This window comes from Choristoneura fumiferana, chromosome 26, assembly GCF_025370935.1.
Source record: "Choristoneura fumiferana chromosome 26, NRCan_CFum_1, whole genome shotgun sequence".
NCBI lineage: Eukaryota > Metazoa > Arthropoda > Insecta > Lepidoptera > Tortricidae > Choristoneura > Choristoneura fumiferana.
Genome location: NC_133497.1, coordinates 10,655,479 through 10,676,877, shown reverse-complemented (window position 1 = coordinate 10,676,877; position 21,399 = coordinate 10,655,479). Strand labels below are relative to the sequence as shown.

At 41.6% G+C, this 21,399-nt stretch overlaps 1 protein-coding gene across 1 annotated transcript in view; it reads left to right on the top strand.

The window, feature by feature from the left end:
• LOC141443153 (spectrin beta chain, non-erythrocytic 5-like) overlaps positions 1-21,399 on the top strand; it is a 181,496-nt gene that overhangs the window by 91,596 nt on the left and 68,501 nt on the right. The window contains 11 exon segments of the mRNA XM_074108361.1: positions 4,675-4,821; positions 6,503-6,574; positions 7,578-7,771; positions 9,255-9,357; positions 9,871-10,016; positions 11,340-11,384; positions 15,732-15,966; positions 17,430-17,603; positions 18,171-18,371; positions 19,794-19,956; positions 20,257-20,459. Of these exon segments, the coding sequence (XP_073964462.1) occupies positions 4,675-4,821; positions 6,503-6,574; positions 7,578-7,771; positions 9,255-9,357; positions 9,871-10,016; positions 11,340-11,384; positions 15,732-15,966; positions 17,430-17,603; positions 18,171-18,371; positions 19,794-19,956; positions 20,257-20,459 (1,683 nt within the window).

Here is a 21,399-nt window from a genome sequence, read left to right as displayed (position 1 = left end):
TGTTTAATGTGAATTAACAAATAAGTAAATAAAGTATTTATTGAAAGTAGATTTGACAAAAGCAAAGGAACAGAGTTGTTATAAGAATTCAAAAGACGGTTGCCTGGATACTTAAATCATAGACAAGACATATAGGTGTGCACCTTCTTAACATCCACTTCTCTTTTCATGGTGATAAACCAATCTTTTGGGATAAGAATGCCAATCTTGGCTTAAATAGCGGCTTGGTGAGCATATCAGCAAGCTGCTCTTCAGCGGGAACTTGCTCGACTTTCAAAACACCATCATTAACGCTCTCTTACGTAGTAGTATCGTAAGCGAATATGTTTTGTTCGGCGGTGGTACTCGTAAGGAGGGTTGTGCGCTAGCTTCACTGCTCCTTCATTGTCAACATATAAAGTTGGAGTGTGATGCGGCGAGGTCAGCTGTCCAACAAGACGTTTAAGCCACACCATTTCTCTGCAGGCTTCGCTAGCGGCGACCAACTCGGCTTCTGTGCTTGAAAGTGCTACAGACTTCTGTTTCTTGCTTTCCCAGCTGACTAATGACCGGTGCAGTAAACAGAGTATTCCACTTGTCGAGTGACCAGTGTCTAAGTCACCTCCGTGGTCTGCATCACTATAGGATTCAAGCCTGTCGACACACTTCGTTTGTAAATGAGGCTCGAGATTCTGTTCCTTTTAGGTACCTCATTATTCTTTTTACTTTTATCACATCTTCTGTAGATGGGTTTTCTAGCTTCCTTGATACTACGCTTATAGCAAAAGCTATATCAGGACGAGTCGCCACCATCAAGTAACTGAGTGCTCCCACAGCTTGTCTGAAAGGGAATTCTGTATTAATAGAATTGCTTTCTTGGGAAATATTTTCTCGCGACTCCTTTACAGCTGGTGTTGCGGCTGGTTTGCAGTTCGTCATTCCGAATTTTTTCGAGTATTCGTTTGACGTAGGCTCTTTGGTGTACAAGGATAGCACCATCAGCTTGACGCTCCAGTTCTAAGCCAAGGAAATAAGATGCAGGCTTCGTTGTGATTTTAAAACGAGCTTTTATTCGTGTTCTATAAAGTGTTCTGCTTCTGCTTCATCCGTTGATGCAATAAGACCGTCATCAACATACAGGCCTAGTAACACTTTGGCATTTCCACGTAGACGAAAATATAAACACGGATCCGCTTCGGTTTGTTTAAATCCCGATTCCATCAAGAACTCATGGATACAAATGTTCCAGCAGCGTGGAGCTTGTTTTAAACCGTAGAGGCTTCTTTTTAACTTGCATAGCCTTCCTGTTCCATCATTATATCCTTCAGGCTGTTTCATATACAATTCCTCTTCTATTTTCCATTTAGGAAAGCAGTAGCAACATCAAACTGACGTAAAGTCAACCCTTCGTTAGCGGCATGCTTAATAAAACTCTGATTGTGCTTAATTTAGCTACAGGACTGAAAGTCTTATCATAGTCTATTCCTTCTCTTTGCGAGTAGCCTTTGATTACTAATCTTGCCTTATAGCGATCAATGCTTCCGTCCGGGTTCAGTTTCAGTTTAAACACCCACTTGCTGGGCAATGCTCTGACTTTACCTTCTGGGCGGACTAATTCCCAAGTTTGATTTTCAGAAAGAGAACTAATTTCGCTGTCCATAGCTTTGCGCCAACAATCCCGTTCAGGTCCATCAATTGCCTCTTTGTATGTAATTGGCTCTTTACTTTCACTTAAGCCAATGTTCAGTACAAAATCGTCAAGCCGTGTAGGAGGTTTTATTGTTGACCTATCTCTCAATGTCATCCTCCTTTCTTCGACTTCAGGGGCAGGCGACTCTTCACTATCTGATATATCATCTTCCTCTCTCGTTGATATAAAAGAATCATCAGTTTGGACTTCGATGTCAATATTTGATTCGCTTTCATTATTATCTGATTCCAAAATTTCTTCATCTAAGTTTGATTCTCCATTCGTATTTGTTGAAGATGACTGTTCTGCCGGTATGCCTGATATAGGCAGGTCAAACGAAATCGGTTCCATTGGGCTTACGCTTATTGGTAATTTAACTGGGTCACATGATCTCAAGGTTATTTCTTCAAAAGTAACGTCTCTGGATCGGACCAACTTGTTACTTTCCTTATTCCAGATTCTGTATCCCTCATCATTGTCATACCCAATAAGTATACCTTTAACCGCTTTCTTATCTAACTTCTTCCTAGTGACTTTTGGAACATGTGCATAGCAAGTACTGCCAATAATTCGTAGGTGCCGTATCCTTGGTTTTTTATTGTACCAAATTTCATAAGGACTTATATCCATTGACGTTGGGCCTGTACGATTAAGTATATAGACTGCAGTATTTACTAATTCAGCCCACAGCCCTTGGGGCAGTTGTTTTGCATGCATCATGGTTCTTGCAGCCTCAACAATGGTTCTGTTTTCGCGTTCTGCAGAACCATTTTGCTCCGGCGTATGTGGCATTGTAAGTCTTTGACGAATGCCATTCTCTTGAAGAATTTTCCTCACGGCCTGATTATCAAATTCGCCTCCGTTATCTGATAGGAGCTCTTTCACTGTATGTCCTGTTGTTTTTATTTCAGCTAACATCAGTTTCAGCTTCTGACTAACTTCTGACTTCTGTTTTAATAAGTAGACATAACGGAATTTTGATAAATCGTCCTTAAAGACTACAAAATACTTGAACTTTGAAATAGACAAACTGAAGGGACCAAAACATCTGCGTGTATAAGCTCTCCCAACTTCAGTCGCCTTTCTCTTGTCCCAATTTCATTTTATGTGATTTTCCATAAATACAACCTTCACATAATTCACTGTCTTGTTTCAGCTTTATACAAGCTCTCTTTCTACAACTTTCTTTACATGAGCCTTATTTTGATGTCCCAACCTTTCATGATACAGCTGTAGTAAGTTTTTCGATTCTAGGCAATTGATTTCTAAAGGCTTAACAGGTTTAACATTGCTCAACTTCAGTTGATATAATCCTCCATGTTTCTTCCTGTTTCCAGATAACATTATGTTGCCATTGACTGATAAGTGACATTCTGTAGCTTCTGAAGTAAATACACTATTTGAAAGCCTGTCTTGGGCCGAAAGTACAGAGAAAAGGTTCTTCTTTATGGTGGGTACATACCACACGTCATTCAGAGTGATCAATTGTTTGTTTCCTTTAACATCAGCCAGTACAGACAGCTTGCCTTTGCCGACAGCCCTAACTGCTTCTCCATTCGCAGTTGTTACCGTGTGAGCACCTTCGAAATCTTCAAATGATTCATACAAATCACACCTGTGGGTAACATGGCTCGTGGCTCCGTTGTCAACAAACCAGTTTCATGGTCTAAGCTTGAACTACTGTTTTCAAAAGTCATGAGATTCATGTTAACTTTCACGCTTGAATCACTCTTCGATGTTGACGGTTTTGGCTTCGGCGGACGTCCATCGGTTATCCATTTAGAGCATCCTTTGACTCTATGACCGATCTCACCGCAATAGTGACACTTTTCCTTGTCACGTTTGTCAATTTGTTTTTTATTCTTCTTCAGTTTCGATTCTGTTCTTCGCACGTAAAAAGCCTCCATATCTTCTTCATTCTTTGAGGATAGTGCTCTTTCATGAGAACATAGTTGACTTGTCAGATTATCTACGGTACGATCAGACTTTGACATCAACAACCAGCTAGACTTGAATGCAAAGTATTCATCAGGAAGTGTTTTCCAAAATCTTGCAAATAAGAAAAATTTCTGGCAAATCACATTTCGCTGAATCTTTTTCTGCAATTCTTGTGTAAGCGAAAACCAAATGTTCTTCATTTTCGACAAATGGGAAGCTATGTCATCTTCAACTTGTTTCTTGTAGCCAAAGAATTTCATACATAGGTCATAGGCTCTATCTTCTGAAACTCCATCATATAAGCGGTGCAGTTCAGCCATACCTCTCTAGACGTAGAATATCGCATAACTTTCTGAAGGTTATCATCTGACAAATTTGTCGTTATAAACTAGCAATGCCGTACTGTCTCCTTAAGATAAGTCTTTAATTGCTCTTCATATAATGCTATCTGTTGTGAGGTAGCTTTATCTGATGCTAGCTTAGGTCTGGTAAGTATTCCTTCTACAATTTCCAGTACTCCTAAACCTCTTAAGGCTATACTTATCTTGTACTTCCATGTCGTCCAGTTCTTTTCGTCAAGACAACCAACTTGGAGTTTGGTTGCTTCGTAAAACGATTTGTCCATCTTTTGTTACTTGAATAACAAATAGGAAAAACTCTCGACACTAAATACTTTCTGAATATATTTACTTAGAACAACGCTCTGCTACCATGTAATGTGAATTAACAAATAAGTAAAATTAAAAGTATTTATTGAAAGTACGATTTGACAAAAGCAAAGGAACAGAGTTGTTTAAAGAATTCAAAAGACGGTTGCCTGGATACTTAAATCCATAGACAAGACATATAGGTGTGCAACCTTCTTAACAAAATTTGTTTTCACGCCTATACAGACTTGAAAGCCATACATACTTAAAACCTCACGCAACAGTGCGCCATCTAGTGAGACAAAAACGATAGCCCTCATTGATAGACCACTTATTTGGTAATGGTACGAAGTACGAACCTGTTGCGAGTCCGGCTCGCTTGACTGATGTTTGAACTACAATCATGTTTGGGTATGAAAGATCGCGTCCCTCTGCGCGGAGCTGGAGTCCGTTACAGGTCGGTGTGCTGGCGGCGGACGCGCGGCGCGGCCCGCCTGGACGCCGCCCTGCGCGCGCGCGCAGTTCCTGCACGACGCGCTCGAAGTCGACTCCTGGCTCGCTGACAAGGTACTCCAAGCATATAGAGCATACAGGCTGCCACTGACTTGAATCCAAGGTTCGATTCTACTCATAACTGAGCGGGCATAGAATCGATGGTCAAAATTATCGAACCTAACCTAACCTACGCTACTTTAGATATTTTATGATTGTTTTTTTGGAGTCTTTTTGTATTTTTTATTTCAGCTCCAAATTGGTTACTATTACGGGTAAAAAGCAGGAGCCGCGTGGGAACTATGACAAGCCCTCTTGTTCTGAGAGGAGGCCTGTGCCCAGCAGTGGGACGTATACAGGCTGGGAGGGACGGGTAAAAGACTCCAAAAAAAACGAAACGTAATTGGGGATGTCTATTTTTTTGCAATGTATAGTAAAAGATAAATGCTTTTTAACTCGCTTTAACATCCCCAATTTGATTGCTTAGTAGCGACATCTCTTGTCTGGGTGAGCGGTTAGTTCCGAAAGAATGTCACGTCTCTCGATGAGAGCGGAACATAGATGTCGCTAGTGTACTGGCTTAAGTAGGTAGTAGAATAAAAGCAACCTGAGATATGTGTGCATAAGAAAAAATTCGTGTCTAGATCCTGCCCAGCGGTGGTGTAGGGGTATAGCAACAGCAAGGATTTGATTCCCAGCGCTGGCCTCTTTCTGGTTTTTCTGTGCATGTCTCAGTTTGTATTTTCGGTTTAGATATTTTGACCGTCGACTTTTGAACTCTAGATATATTATTTACTTTTGTTCTACAACTTTTTATTAATATGTGTCGACGAGAGCGGGAGCAGAGATGAGATGATGATGATGGATAGATGAGAGTACTTCCGTCTCGCCGTCAGGATGCGTTCATGATGTATGTACTTGAGTGAGAGCTTCTATAATAACTTCTGTTGGAGCACAGTTGTTTTATTTCACCAACCGATAATAATTCAATTACAAAACCAATCAGAGTATGTACAGAGCTAACTGACAGAATCCAGGTGTTGTCGTCCCTACAGCCCGAAGTAGAATTACGCTCCGGCCGACGAGCCCGTCCTCAAGCACCGTAAACGGTCGTTAGGTCACACGGCGTTCGCCGCCATCTTGATATTGTAATAGTCAATTTACAATCCTATAAGGCTTGATTATTGTAATCCACGACATATAATAGTTCGGATTTAGGGCATTTTTTTAGTAATTCCTTGGTTTTTCAGACAAAGTGTAGTTGTATATGTAGATTAGTCAGTTTATCTACACCCATGTAGTAAATCCTCAATTATGCGTTCAAAAACCATAGGTAATGACCAGCATTACGACATTGGATCTATTATGAACACGGCTGTATCGTAATGGTCATTACGATGCAGAAATCTGTATCGTAATGAGATTTCATACATCATTACAGCACGGAGTGGGGGGGGGGGGGGGGGGGGGGGGCGCCGCGACCACGTGCAGCAGCAGGTCGTCGCGGGCGCAGCTCGTGGGGCAGACATACCTACCTAGTTCTCGTTAATGGTTCTTGAACACATGATAGAGGATTTAATATATGGTTATAGATAAAACATTGAATGCAACTGTACGTATTAGGCTTAAAAACACTCATGTGACCCTATTATGAAACTGGGCTACGCCTCGTTTCATAAACCCACACTCGTGTTTTAAGGACCCCTATTACGATACAGTTGCATAAAATACTATTATGGAATGGATGTTTTCGCAGGCGGCTGCGCTCTCTTCGGCAGACGTCGGCAGGGACCGGCACCGCGCCACGCAACTCCTGACCAGGCACAAGGTAAGGAAACAATGAGGGTATTTTAAGAGGCGAAAAAAAGTAGCGTCAAGTCGCCGCGTCGAGCAGCAGACCCAACATGGCTGCTTGCAGGAATATTAGAAGCTTACATTGCATTTTGACAGGTGACACTCTTTACCGGCTCGGATAATACCGACCCCGTTTTTCATGTACACACCCATAGAAGCTGGCTGCTTGCAGGAATGATCTTGGTCTTGGAAGCTGGTTTAAATAAAAGAAATCGGAGTAAATGAAAACAAAAAAATAACAGATGTCTTTTGTTCTTTTCCAACGATAAAGCTCAACATTGTCAGCTTTGTCGCTACTTCATGTGACCAGACGAGCAGGTGCATGAGGCCGCACCTTCAGGCTTTCAGTTGTTTAATTAACGCATTGTACTTATAATATATATAGATATTTGTATGAATAATACGAATCTTTGTTCTCGGGTCTTGGATGTTCAATATGAATTTAAGTATGTGTTTATCTATATAAGTATGTTTACAAGCTTTGCTTAATTTGGGACTAGGTCAATGAGGGCTATCGTTTTTTGTCTCACTAGATGGCGCACTGTTGCGTGAGGTTTTTAAGTATGACTTTCAAAGTCTGTTATTACGGGCGTGAAAACAAAGTTTAGATTAAAATCATATTTAATACACTTAAAACCGTACCATAAAATATCGAGCATGCCACAGTGTTGCATAGTCCCGTTTTGTTCCGAAAAAAGGGAGGACAAAGGTTTCCGAAAGACAAAACTTTCTCAAAACAGACATTCATTGCCCCGGAACGCATATTTGCCATAATTAATTTCAGATATTGCAAAATATTCACAAAAAAATCTAATTATAAATAAACCCGCGTAGCTCACCCAAAAACTATGAGATTTGACATTTCGGAGACCTCACGCTACACTAGCGCCTCTAGTGTCTAATTCATACGCGACAGCCCTCATGGGTGCCAAGTGTCCCGTGATCTTTATTTATTATTATTAACGGTTTGACCCCAGGCGGTAGAGCTGGAGCTGGACACATACGCAGCTATAATATCTGAGATGGGCCACGTGGCGTCGTCGATGGCGGGCGGGGGGCACGAGGCGGGGGGCGCGCTGCTGGCGCGGCACCGGGCGCTGGACGACTCGCTCCAGCGGCTCCAGAGGCTCGCGGCGCAGCGACAGCGCGCGCTGGTCGAGAGCGTCTGCCGGTGAGTCACTCGCTAATACTGCAAACAATCAAGAAGAAGAAGATTGATTTATTTGCCAACATGAACAATACAGGATAGGCACACAGAATACAAATAAACAATAAACTAATTAAATACTAAATTTAGACGACCAGATGGCCTAGTGGTTAGAGAACCTGACTACGAAGCTTGAGGTCCCGGGTTCGATTCCCGTGTCGGGGCAGATATTTGTATGAAAAATACGAATGTTTGTTCTCGAGTCTTGGGTGTTTACTATGTATTTAAGTATGTATCTATCTATATAATTATATTTATCCGTTGCTTAGTACCCATAACACAAGCTTTGCTAAGCTTACTTTGGGACTAGGTCAATTGGTGTGAATTGTCCCGTGATATTTATTATTATTTATTAACTAATAAAAAATGGGTTTGCCAGTCCCTTGCACTGTGTGGCAAAGGAACAGGCTCAGCTTATGCTGCGCTTGCTCAGAAGCTGCCAGCGCTGGTTTTCAGCCTGCCCCCGTTGACTCAGGCTAGCTAGAATGGCTTAATGGATTTAATGGATTGGCTAAGAACGTTTAAATAAATAAATGTTTATTGAGAAAATAATGTTACATAAATTACTGCTTCCATACTATTGAAACATTAGGTACTTACAGAATAAAACAGTAGGTAAGTAAGCGTCATCTGACCCCCGTACTAGTGTTAACTGTATCACGGTGGGTCAGGATTCCACGTCCTTATCAATTATGTTTTAACACTCATGCTAATCCCAGATATGATCGTAGTACAAAATGTAAAGTATGGTGGGTATCAAAGTAAGTAAGTGGCCACTAAAGGCTCTTTTACATTTCACTTTTTAGGGTTCCGTACCCAAAGGGTGCCAACGGAACCATATTACTGAGACTCCGCTGTGTGTCACAGGGCTCTATCTCTTGAGTCGTAATAGTTCGACATTTGAAATTTTCACAAATTATTAAAATATTTAAGGGGGACTCCCATACAACAAACTTGTTTTTGCCTTTATTCGCTAATGTCTAATGTTGTATAGATAATGGTACGGAGTCCTTCGTGCGCGAGTCCGACTCGCACTTATCCGGTTTTACATACTACCAGCGCTTTCGGAAAGACCATCATTGCCAAGAAGAATGCGCCGCAAGAAACTTGGCAGAAAGTAATATTTTCAAAATAAATAATTACAAATAAAATACCTGCTTAAAAACTACAGTATACAATTAAAGAAAAACTAAATCTAAACATCTTAACTAATATCTATCATCCAACTATATCGGATATTACAAAGTAGTTCACAAAAAAAGGTTGAATTAATAAGGAAATTTTTGACACTGACTTACTTTAAACCTCTAAAAGAGGGAGCTGGAGCCTAAGGAAAGTGTGAAGGCCTGTTGCCAAGATAATAATTAGGGTATAGTTAACAATATTAATTCGTATCTGCTCGGACGAAGTCGCAGGAAGCAACTAGTTAGTTTTTGGTTTGTTCCAGTCATGAATACCTGGCAGAAAGCGCTGAGCTGGAGGAGTGGATCCAGGAGCAGTACGCAGCAGCAGCCAGCGAGGACTACGGGCAGGACTACGAACACTTGCTGGTATGAACACTTGGCGGCTGTTCCTCGAAATGGTTTCGGAATTAGACCACATTGTAAAGAAAAAGAATGTGATCAATTGAAATACAAACTGAAATATAGATGCACAGAAAAAACAGAAAAATAAGACCATCACTGGGAATCGAACCCAGGTCCTCGGTAATCCGTACCGCGTGCTATACCGCTACACCACTGATGGTGATACGCGGTACGGATTACCGAGGACCTGGGTTCGATTCCCAGTGATGGTCTTATTTTTCTGTTTTTTCTGTGCATCTATATTTCAGTTTGTATTTCAATTTAGGTTTTACGGGATGACCGTAAAAGTAAAAATTTGGAATTGAAATGAAAAATACAAAAAGATTCCAAAAAACCAATCTTCATGTGATCAATGCCAATTAGCTTCGTAAACTTCAGTAATTTAGTTGAGAGAGCAAGACGAACACGAACTTTTCCGACAAAATACGATGACAAGCAAAACGTTATTCGATACACCAAACAACTGGTCTCCCTCAGATCCTGCGCTCCAAGTTCGAGGAGCTCCGCCACCGTGTGGAAAGCGGCGCTGAACGGTTCAGCCAGTGCGAAGAGCTAGCCAAGAAACTGCTGGCATCTGAGAGTCCCTATATAGCAGACATCGAGAAACGACAGGAGGCGTTAGGGTACGTCTGACATTTAATGTTTATTACAAGGTTATTATCATTTCGTCTAAAAAAGCAGCTGGTCTAAGTAGCAGCTAGTCTTAGTAGCAACTGGTCTAAGTAGCAACTGGTCTAAGTAGCAACTGGTCTAAGTAGCAACTGGTCTAAGTAGCAACTGGTCTAAGTAGCAACTGGTCTAAGTAGCAACTTCCAGTAAATGTAGTTAGTGGTTTAACTAATTGATAAACACTTATAATAAAAATGCTGACAAACAGCCTTTCCGATTAGTAGGCGTATCCTATGATTAATGTAATTTCCTTATTGAGTTAGATATAAGAACGACAATTAGACTCGTTAAAATCTTTAAAATCTAAGATTACACAAACACAAAACACAAACATCACGCCTGTATTCCCAAATGGTAGGCAGAGCACACGAAACGTTACCGCTTCGGAGCCACTTTTAGCAATTTAGGTTTTAAGTTTGACAAAAAAGGTACAATAGTGACAGGTTGCTAGCCTGTCGCCTACGGTATACCTTAACCTATATCCTCAGTCGCCTCTTACGACATCCACGGAAGAAATGGAGAGGTGTAATTCTAACCCGACACCACACGAGTAATAAAAATAAAATAATAAAATCTAAGATTAGAATGTATGTATGTATGTAAACTCTTTATTGTACAAAAGAAAAGAAACAAAACAATAAGTATAATGTAAGCGGAAGATTATTTTTGTAATTCAGTGAAATAAACAGTATTTTTTTAACTGCTCTATGTAGCAACTGGTCTAAGTAGCAGCTGGTCTAAGTAGCAAGTGCTTTTTTTTAGATGAACTGATACTAAGTCTCTCCAACCTCCGAAATAATAGGAGATCTATGGGGGAAACCTCTGTCCAACATTGGACGCCCGTGCTTAAAAAATATATACCTGCAGCTATCTCCCTCGAAGAATTGCCATCGCTATTCAACGAGGGAATGCTGCCAGCCTTTTGGGCACCATGCCACGGGGGCATTATTAAGATTTAATTTAGTTTAAAGTTTTAAATAGGTATTTAATAATTAATTAATTTACTTTTATTTATGATTTTATTCTTTATATGTATGTGTATCCGCTGTATCCTTAGTTTTGAATAATTTGTTTTAATATAAAACTTCGATAGCGCGATGTGGGATGCTTCAGTTGTTCTATATGACAACTAGATGGCGCTAGAGGTCTTTAGATAACAGGATAATACGTACAAAGGTGAACTTATCCCTTATTTCATTGTTGATACTGCTTGAAGTTATTTCATTGTTGATACTGCTTGAAGTTATTGTTAAAGTAAAATAATGATGTACATACAGGGACGAGACGAGGGAGGAGGCGCTGGGAGTTCTTAAAAACCTACGGTAACAGCAACAGTTACCGCTTTGTCAGTGTCGCCTGTCCGTGTTTGTTTAGCTGTTTGTTTGCTTTGTTAAACTGTCTTCAACTGTCGGCCATTGGTGCAGTGTTAAAAGGTCATCAACCGCTGTACCAACCGCGCCTCAACTCATGGTCACATTTTCGATGAATGGGCTGTAGAATTTGGTGATCTTAGATTATTTTTTAGACCGAAAATACAAACTGAGACAGATGCACAGAATAACCAGAAAAAGGGACCAGCGCTGGGAATCGAACCCAGGTCCTCAGCAAACCGTGCTGCGTGCTATAACCCCATACATATCTCAGGTTGCTTATATCTACTATGCTACTTAAGCAGCAGCACTAGCGACATCTATGTTGCGTCAAGAGACGTCACATTCTTTCGGAACCAACCGCTCACCCAGACAAGAGATGTCGCTACTAAGCAATCAAATTACGATTGGTTTTTTTGGAGTCTTTTACCCGTAAAAGTAACAAATTTGGAGTTGAAATAAAAAAAAAAGACTCCAAAAAAACCAATCATATTTTTTAGACATCTTGTTTTTCTACTATATGTAGCTAGCTTTTGCCCGCGGCTTCGCCCGCGTGGGATTCGGTTATCGCGCACTGTTCCCTCGGGAACTGTGCATTTTTCCGGGATCAAAAGTAGCCTATATCACTCTCTGGCCCATAAACTATCTCTATGCCAGAAATCACGTCGATCCGTCGCTCCGTTTCGACGTGAAAGACGGACAAACGTACAAACACAAACTTTCGCATTTGCACAGGCAACACGCCAAAATTCGTCTGGAACAGACGCGTAGGCCTGATGATGATCGGAAACCGAAATCATACAGCAGCACTGTTCGTTTTGTGCTGGCCACATTATTTTTACATTTGACATTTAAGACTGTCATTTTAGTATCTTGGTTTCACAAATCGACCATAGATATAAAGCGTTTTTTGGTCGGCTTATGCCGATTCTGCGTTGATAGACGCAAAGAGACCCTTAGCGTCAAAGAATAACAAACTTAGGGGAGCACTCAAAACCGACATGACTTTACCGGCCGAGCAATACCGACCTGATATTTGGTAGTCCAAATGGCTTCGAAATAACAGCGCGGTAAATTCTTCTTCTTAGTCGGACACTCTTGTCAGAGTGGTCGTGGTTGCGCAGACGAGGTACATGGAGAGATGTTCGGTGGGTCGCAGACCCTTTCGAGGACAGCCCTCTTAGCGATGTGCTTCCATTTCTGCCGGTTAGAGGCGTTGCGAGTACACTGGACCATGGTGGACTCAGTAGCTTTTTTAATCAAAATCGGTAAATTCCGGCCACGCAATATCTACCCGGTATGAATAAGTAGGTACCGCTCAAACATTACCGACCTGATAATTACCGGCATGATAATCGGAGGCCAATAATTACCGACATGTTTATCCCGCCCCGTTTGTGTTAGGTTCCATTGTGGCAGCAGCCGGCGAAGCGCCAGGACTAAATTAAGTTATTTTCTACTAAATTCATTAATATTCAGTGTACACGAAAAACAGGTTCGGTATTGACGTACCGATAATTATCTGGTCGGTATTTATCAGGTCAAGAATGGTCACCGCGGTACCATGCATACCGGGCTGATATTTAGTGGCATGGCATTCAATGTGGGTGTACACGAAAAACAGGGTCGGTATTTCCATGTCGGTATTGTCCGGGCCGGTAAAGACTGCCACCCACAAACTCGCACACCACGCGTCAAATTTTTGCATTTATAATATTTGTACGAGTAGGATACTGAACCTACTTTACTCGATTAAGGCACTTGTCCCCCCGCCGACGATGAGCGAGAAGCTAGCAGAGCGAGTAACTAGAAACGAGTGGGCGAGCAGTGAAAAGCGAGTGTTCGAGCACGACGGGCGATTACTCGCTCCACTCGCTCGAGCCGGGCGGCCGCCAAGCTAACAGCGCTGAGCGAGTATCGCTGAGCTAGTTTTATAGCCCAGCGAGTTTTATAGCTCTTGTCGCTGCGACAAAAGGTGTAAGAGCGAGTTCTCGCCGGCAGTGTGAACCGCCAGCGATCAATTATTAATATATATGTCTCTTTTACTCACACAGGATCTTATATCTTTTGTTCGTTTCTTGAGCGAGAAAATAGTCGATAGCCAATCGTTTCCTCGCCGGCGGTGAGACAACTGCCTAATGTTTTAATTTCATTCATCAGCTAAATTTAAATTACGCGAATCGGCAGTCGATTTTATTTCGTCGTGCAAAAATTAACATGTTACTAAAATATGCTTGGCATTCTATGCTTTTGTGTCTTGATCATGATCATAACTTAAAACTAGAGTTTTCATCTACATAAATTGCCTGTGCGCTTTATTTGTACAGAAAAGCGAATCGTACTAAATCCATTGAAATAGGAAAACGTCGTAATGTAGTCAAAATACCATATGCGGGACTTACCACGCTATTTTTACACAAGTAATATTTACCTCGACGTTTCGGCAACGTTACAGTTGCCGTGGTCACGTGTACACTCCCCTAGATGGTATTTTGACTATGAGTGAGAATCACGAAAGTTTGAAACGTTATACGTCGTAATGTAATTTTAAAGAGTTCAGTATTTTTTTTACATAAAGTATATGTGTTTTATGTTTGTTACCTCAGAACTTTACATGTACAGTCTAGGGCATAAATATCTATACAGCCATAATGTCAAATGTACAGGGTGTAATTTTGAATGTGATCCTAAATTATACTTTCTAGCTCAGTTAATGGACAATATAATGCATTACAACTCACTTGTCGAAATTAATCAGATAAAATTTGCGACTTCCATACATTATTGATATTAATTCACCAACTTGATTGATGTAACCGCAAAGGACCCTGGACCTAAAGTATGGAATGTGGTTTCAGTTGAATATCCTGAGGTTTTGATATGTTATAGATTTGTTCGTGGTTTGTCAATGAGGGCTATCGCGTATGAATTCGCCACTAGAGGCGCTAGTGTAGCGTGAGGTCTCCGAAATGTCAAATCTCATAGTTTTTGGGTGAGCTACGCGGGTTTATTTATAATTAGAATTTTTTTGTGAATATTTTGCATTACCTGAAATTAATTATGGCAATTATGCGTTACGGGGCAATGAATGTCTGTGTTTTGAGACAGTTTTGTCTTTTGGAAACTTTTTTCCTCCCTTTTTATCCGAACAAAACGGGACTAAGCAACACTGTGGTTGCTGGATATTTTTATGGTACGGTTTTAAGGTGTTTTAAATATGATTTTAATCTAAATTTTGTTTTAACGCCCGTAATAACAGACTCCTAAAAACCTCACGCAACAGTGCGCCATCTAGTGAGACAAAAAACGATAGCCCTCATTGCATTCACTTCGCAACAAATAATGTTGGAACTTAGCTTTTGTGATTCTTGGTGTATTTAGTTTCTACCCTAATTTTTGTTTTCTTTTTATTATCGCGGCCGCCGCATGTTTTGCGCTCGCAATTGTAATTGTAATATTAACGCTTATGTATAAGTACCCGTAATTTCTCAAGTAAGTGAATTGTGAAATTCTTTTTGAGAATAAATTATCTTTAAACCTAAACCTATTTCAAAGTCCTGAACAAAATTCTCTAAAAAACTAAAGTAAACTCTGAAAGGGACTCGGAAATACGAGCTTTAATATGACCAATTTAAACAATAAGTTATTGCATATAAATGCAAATTAGGGGGAATTAGGGTGGACAATAATGTCCAGCATTAACTGAGCTAGAAATATTAATTTCGGATCACGTTCAAAATTACACCCTGTATTACATCAACCTTATGGGTGACATAAAGCCGCATAGATATTTTAACATCTTGTTAACGTACATAAAAAGCCGTGGTGGCCTAGTGGTTTGACCTATCGCCTCTCAAACAGAGGGTCGTGGGTTCAAACCCCGGCTCGCACCTCTGAGTTTTTACAAATTCATGTGCACATTTAAAATTTACCACGAGCTTTGCGGTGAAGGAAAACATCGTGAGGAAACCTGCACAAACCTGCGAAGCAATTCAATGGTGCGTGTGAAGTTCCCAATCCGCACTGGGCCCGCGTGGGAACTATAGCCCAAGCCCTCTTGTTCTGAGAGGAGGCCTGTGCCCAGCAGTGCGACGTATATAGGCTGGGATGATGATGATGAACGTACATATATTTATGCCCTTGACTGTACCTAATGTTCATTTCCTTTTTTAGAGCTTAAAGAAAAGCAATATAAAAAAAATTGTTTATTAAATGGAACCTTATTGAAATTACCAGGGAATATGCCTGTCACGTGATGGCCATTTTTTTTTCTTTTACTTATCATTGTTCCCTCCTCAGCGAGTCCTGGCAGCGTCTGGTGGAGCAGATCCGGTCGCGCGGCACTCGGCTGCACGCGGCCGGCGAGATCCACCGCTTCCACCGCGACGTGGGCGAGCTGCTGGCGCGTGCGGCCGACAAGCGCGCGCAGCTGGCGCCGCCCCGCGCCCCGAGGGACCTGCCCGCCGCCGCCGCCGCGCGCCGCGACCACGACAACAAGGAGAACGATCTGCTGGCCATCGACGCGCAAGTGCAGGTCTGATCTCATATACCATACACCACATACATACGACGACAGACGCTTTCAGATACTTTTGGATACTTGAAGACGCTTTAAAAGACATTTAAAAACGCCTTGTGACACTCAAAGACGTCTTGTGACCCTTTAAGACACTCAAAGATACCTTGTGACGCTTTAAGCCATTAAGAGACGCCTTGTGACACTCAAAGACGTCTTGTGACCCTTTAAGACACTCAAAGATACCTTGTGACGCTTTAAGCCATTAAGAGACGCCTTGTGACACTCAAAGACGTCTTGTGACCCTTTAAGACACTCAAAGATACCTTGTGTCACTTTAAGACATTTAAAAACGCCTTGTGACGCTTTAAGCCATTAAGAGACGCCTTGTGACACTCAAAGACGTCTCGTGACCTTTTTAGACACTCAGAGAGACCTTGTGTCACTTTAAGACATGTAAAGACGCCTCATGGCACTTCCAAGACGCTTCAAAACCTTTTAAGATATTGTCTTAAAGCAGCTTTGTGACACTTTTAAAGACCTTATAAAAACACAATGAAAAACATTGTATGTCGCACGACCGGTACTAGAATTACGAACATCGTCTCATTAAAGCCCTCAGTCTTCGACTTCGGGCTTATAATAGACTCTCGTTCGTAATTCCTTATTTACCGCCCTTAAAACATTTTAAAACATACACGTTTACAGACGCTCCCTCACCCCCCTCCCTCAGTCGCTTCAAGACATTTAATGAAGCTCAAAAAGCTTTAAACTCTCGGTGACGTAAGACACATGATTTATTTGTCATTTTCTAAAATCATGTAACGGGCCACTTGGGCTGCGGCTCCACTGAGGCAAAGACGAGCGGAGCGGCGAAGAGACGTGTGGGTATCGACCAATCTACTAGTTGAGTCTACATCTCGTCTCCGCCTCATTATCATCAGACGTGTAGAGATCGATCCCTTCACGTCTCCTCTCCGCTCGCCTCCGCCTCAGTGGAGCCGCAGCTTTAGAAACGACCAAATAACGGCTAACTAAAGCCATCTACAGCTACTTTAATTAACTTTTTCACACCTCTCCTTCAGAAAAGTAACTTTTCCTCCCTGTCGAGAGGGAGCAAAGTGCAACTTTTCTGTTCAAGGCTTTTCTAAGCGTTTTGTTGCAAATTGTTTTTTTTTAAGTTGATAATTGTAAAGCCACGCCATTTTCTATGCTGGTTGTTCTTTAATAATATTTAGATTTTTCTTTTTCAAGTTTCTTAATGCTCGGTGTGAAAAGTTGTATGAGCAACTCGGGAGCAAAAATATTTTCATCTTGGGCGTTAACATTTGAATCCCTCATTACGCTCAGGATTCTACTTTAGAATCCCTCGCTACGCTCAGGATTCTATTGCAGAATCCTTCGCTACATTCTGGATTCAATGTACGCCCTCGCCGTAAATACACCATTTTGCTCCCTTGTGACACAAATAACTATTTCAGGTCCTCCAAGAGGAAGGCTCGCGTCTCCAACGCCTGTGCCCGGGCGGCAACGTGGAACAGATAGCGTTGCAGCAACAAGCGCTCACGGAGGCGTGGAACATGTTGCGGGCGGCCGCGGACGCGCGCCGCGACGCGTTGCAACAGCACCTGTTGCTGCAACAGTTCAGGCAACAGGTGAGTGAACGTGCAACATGCGTTGCAAGCTCTCTCAGCGTAGAACATGTTGCGATCTTGCGATGTCGCGCGAACGTTGGCTATGCGGGTGCAAAGATGATATGAGAGACTTTAAAATGGTTTAAATCACCTAAAGCCATTTTAAAACATTTTAAAATATCTTAAAACACCTCAAGTATTTTAAGACATCTAAAGGCATTTTAAAACACTTTAAGGTATTTTAAAACACTCCAAGATTATCTGAAGTCACGTTAAACATATTGTAAAACACTTTTTAAGGCATTTGAAGACACATTGAACACAAAACACTCTGATATGCCTTCAAGCACATTAACACGCTAAGGACATTTTAAGGCACGTTAAAGAAATTTAAAAATCACTAAGATACGGTAAAACCATTTTAAAACTATCTCGGACATCTTAAGGCACGTTAAAGATATTTCAAAAACACTCTAAGACTAAGATATATTTTTTTAGACACGTTAGACACTTCCAAGCTGCTTAATACACCTTTAAATACAATAAAGCCATTTTAAAACATGTGATCCCCCCCCCCCCATCCATCAGGTCCGCGACCTCACGAGCTGGTCGTCGGCGCTGCGCGCGAGCACGTGCCAGCCGCTGCGCGTGCGCGACGCCGTGTCTGCGGTGGCCGCGCGCGCCGAGCACGCCGCCACGCGCGCCGAGCTGGACGCCAGGGACGGCAGCTTCCGGGACGCGCTGCAGGCTGGGCAGGAGCTGGTGTGGGCGAGACATCCCAGCGCGCAGGTAATTACAATATTCATAAAAATACCAGTAAAAGTTTAATGTTTAATGTTTATTTGGGCAAAAAACGGTACAATATAGAAAAAAAAAACTTAAGAAAATAAGACTTAAACGAAACATAGACCAGCAAATATGCCACTATTAAATTATACAGTAGAGTAACACGTACAAAGAATATAAATGACCTATTAAACAATAATTTAGATGAACAAAACGAACAAAACGAAACTAATGTCTTAACAGGGCAGCTTTAGACCTATTAAACCAACAATAACGAATAACGTCAACTGTTAAGTTGACGTTATTCTTTTCACAAAGACCCAAGTAAAAGCCGTCCTGATCTTCGTAATAATAGAACGCGAAGTACGTCTTTGTAAAGCACGAGGACAATAATGGAATTTCATACAACATTGCTGGACATAAGTAGATTTGACGTGCATCGTAACGTTTCGTTATTCGCCGGGAAATTGTATAAAATTCCATTACTGTACTTTTTAAATGCACTTTTTATCAATCCAAACAGCCAAATGTTCGTGAAGATCAAATTCCTTCTACCGATTTTTTAGTCCTGGACTAAGATTTACTTCAGAAAGAGACAACGTTTGCAGGTGGTAGGACCTTGTGCAAGGTCCGCCCGGATTGCTACCACCATCTTGCTCGCTAATCCTGCCGTGAAGCAGCTGTGCTTGCACTGTTGTGTTTCGGCGTGGAGAGTAAGACAGCTGGTGAAATTACTGGCACTTAAGGTATCCCATCTTAGGCCTCTAGGTTGGCAACGCGTCTGCAATACCCCTGGTGTTGCAGATGTTTATGGGCGGTGGTGATCTCTTACCACCAGGAGACCCACTTGCTCGTTTGCCATCCAGTCGAATAAAAAAAAACGTATTTAAAAATGCCACAAACAATTTCGCGCCTTCTTTTAAATTTCTAGTTCAAGTATCCTAGTAATAAAAAAGAGGTAGCAAAATTAAATTGCTACAATGAGGGCTATCGTTTTTTGTCTCACTAGATGGCGCACTGTCGCGTGAGGTTTTTAAGTATGGTTTTGAAAGTCTGTTATTACGGGCGTGAAAATAAAGTTTACATTAAAATCATATTTAATACACCTTAAAACCGTACCATATAAATATCGAGCATGCCACAGTGTTGCATAGTCCCTGTTTTGTTCGGATAAAAGGGAGGACAAAGGTTTCCGAAAGACAAAACTGTCTCAAAACACAGACATTCATTGCCCCGGAACGCATATTTGCCATAATTAATTTCAAATATTGCAAAATATTCACAAAAATATTATAATTATAAATAAACCCGCGTAGCTCACCCAATAACTATGAGATTTGACATTTCGGAGACCTCACGCTACACTAGCGCCTCTAGCGGCGAATTCATTCGCGATAGCCCTCATTGTACTTGTTTGTGTTACAGGAGATTGAAGAACAATGCGCCGCTCTGGTGGAAGAGCGAGCGAAGCTCCACGGTGCCTGGGCGGCGCGACAGGTAGCGCTGGATCAGCTGATCGACCTGCACTGCTTCCTGCGCGACGCTAAACAGCTGCACGCGCACTCTGCTGCGCAGGAGGCCGCGCTCAGTGAGTACACCAGTAGACTAAGACTAGTAGGCTAGTAGACTAGTACAGTAAACTAATAGAACAGTAGACTTTTGGACTAGCAGACCAGTAAACTAGTAGACCAGTAGACAAGTAGACCAGTGAGAATGCGTAATTGCATTGGCGTGCATTGGGTCGATTCCAGGGTAGACAGTTGGTGGTATGCGCTGCAGCAACGCGCCACCATCTTTCGTGAAAACAGTCCCAAAGTTTCGCATCCTCGCTCCGCTTAGCCACCTCGCACTGTTGGAAACGCGTGCTAATCCTCCTCTTCTCCATCAGGCACGGAGATATCCCCCACCTGCAGCGTAGAAGAAGTGGACAACATTCTGAAGAAGCACGAGGCGTTCGAGAAGCTTCTGGTGGCGCAGGACGAGCGCCTGGCCACCCTCAACAGCCACGGGGACAAGCTGCTGCAGCAGAACCATGTGGAGAGCCAGCAGATCGCCGATGAGCTGGAGGCTATCAATGAGAGGAGGAAGAAGGTGGGTGATACGGCTGTTATACTATATTGTGCATTAAGGGACGTAATAACGTGCTTACTAACTAGAATCTCAAATTCAAAATTCAAATAATTTATTCAGTAAATAGGCCGCAAGGGGCACTTTTACACGTCATTTTTGAAACTATCAGCGCTTTCGGAAAGACCATCATTGCCAAGAAGAATGCGCCGCAAGAAACTTGGAAGAAAGTCATTTTTTCAACATAAAATAATTACAAGTAAAATACTTAAAAACTACAGTATACAATTAAATACAAAAAATGATGATAATAATAATACAGGGATGTATGGGGGTCCCTTAGTTACAAAACTAAACACTAACTATTATCTACGTTCAGTGTAAGTGTAGAATGCTTACACCGTCATAAATTAAAATAATAATAATAAGATCAAGGGCCAGATACAGAAGGCGGTACTTCTGGACACGGCACGCATCGTCCGGAGGTTCCTAACTCTGCGGCCCTGACCACCGGTAGCTTGGGCCCTGCCCTGCGGTAACGGTACCGGCGGCAAACTAGGTTAGGTTTTTATAATATTTTTATTTTGTATGTACTTTTCTGTATTTTACTTTTTAGAGCTATTATAAAAACCTAAACCTAAGAATGAAAGAAAAATAAAGATCATAATAATAATAATTGTGAAATTTACATTTCAGGTCAAGTAACCATTAAGCTTTTGGATTCCGATCTATTAGAAATAACTCGAATTTGTAATCCCCTTACTGCCCGTGATACACACAATGATTTTCATCACATTGCGTGGATAAAAAATGCAAAAATTAAATTAAAATTAAACGTTGGCTAACTTGACATTCTATGGACCTAGTTTTTTTAGCATTAGAAAAAGGGTTTGAAAAACTTTAAAAAAAAACGGTACCGTAAATTGTTTCAACTTTGCCCTCTGGCCCCAACATTGCCTGAGTT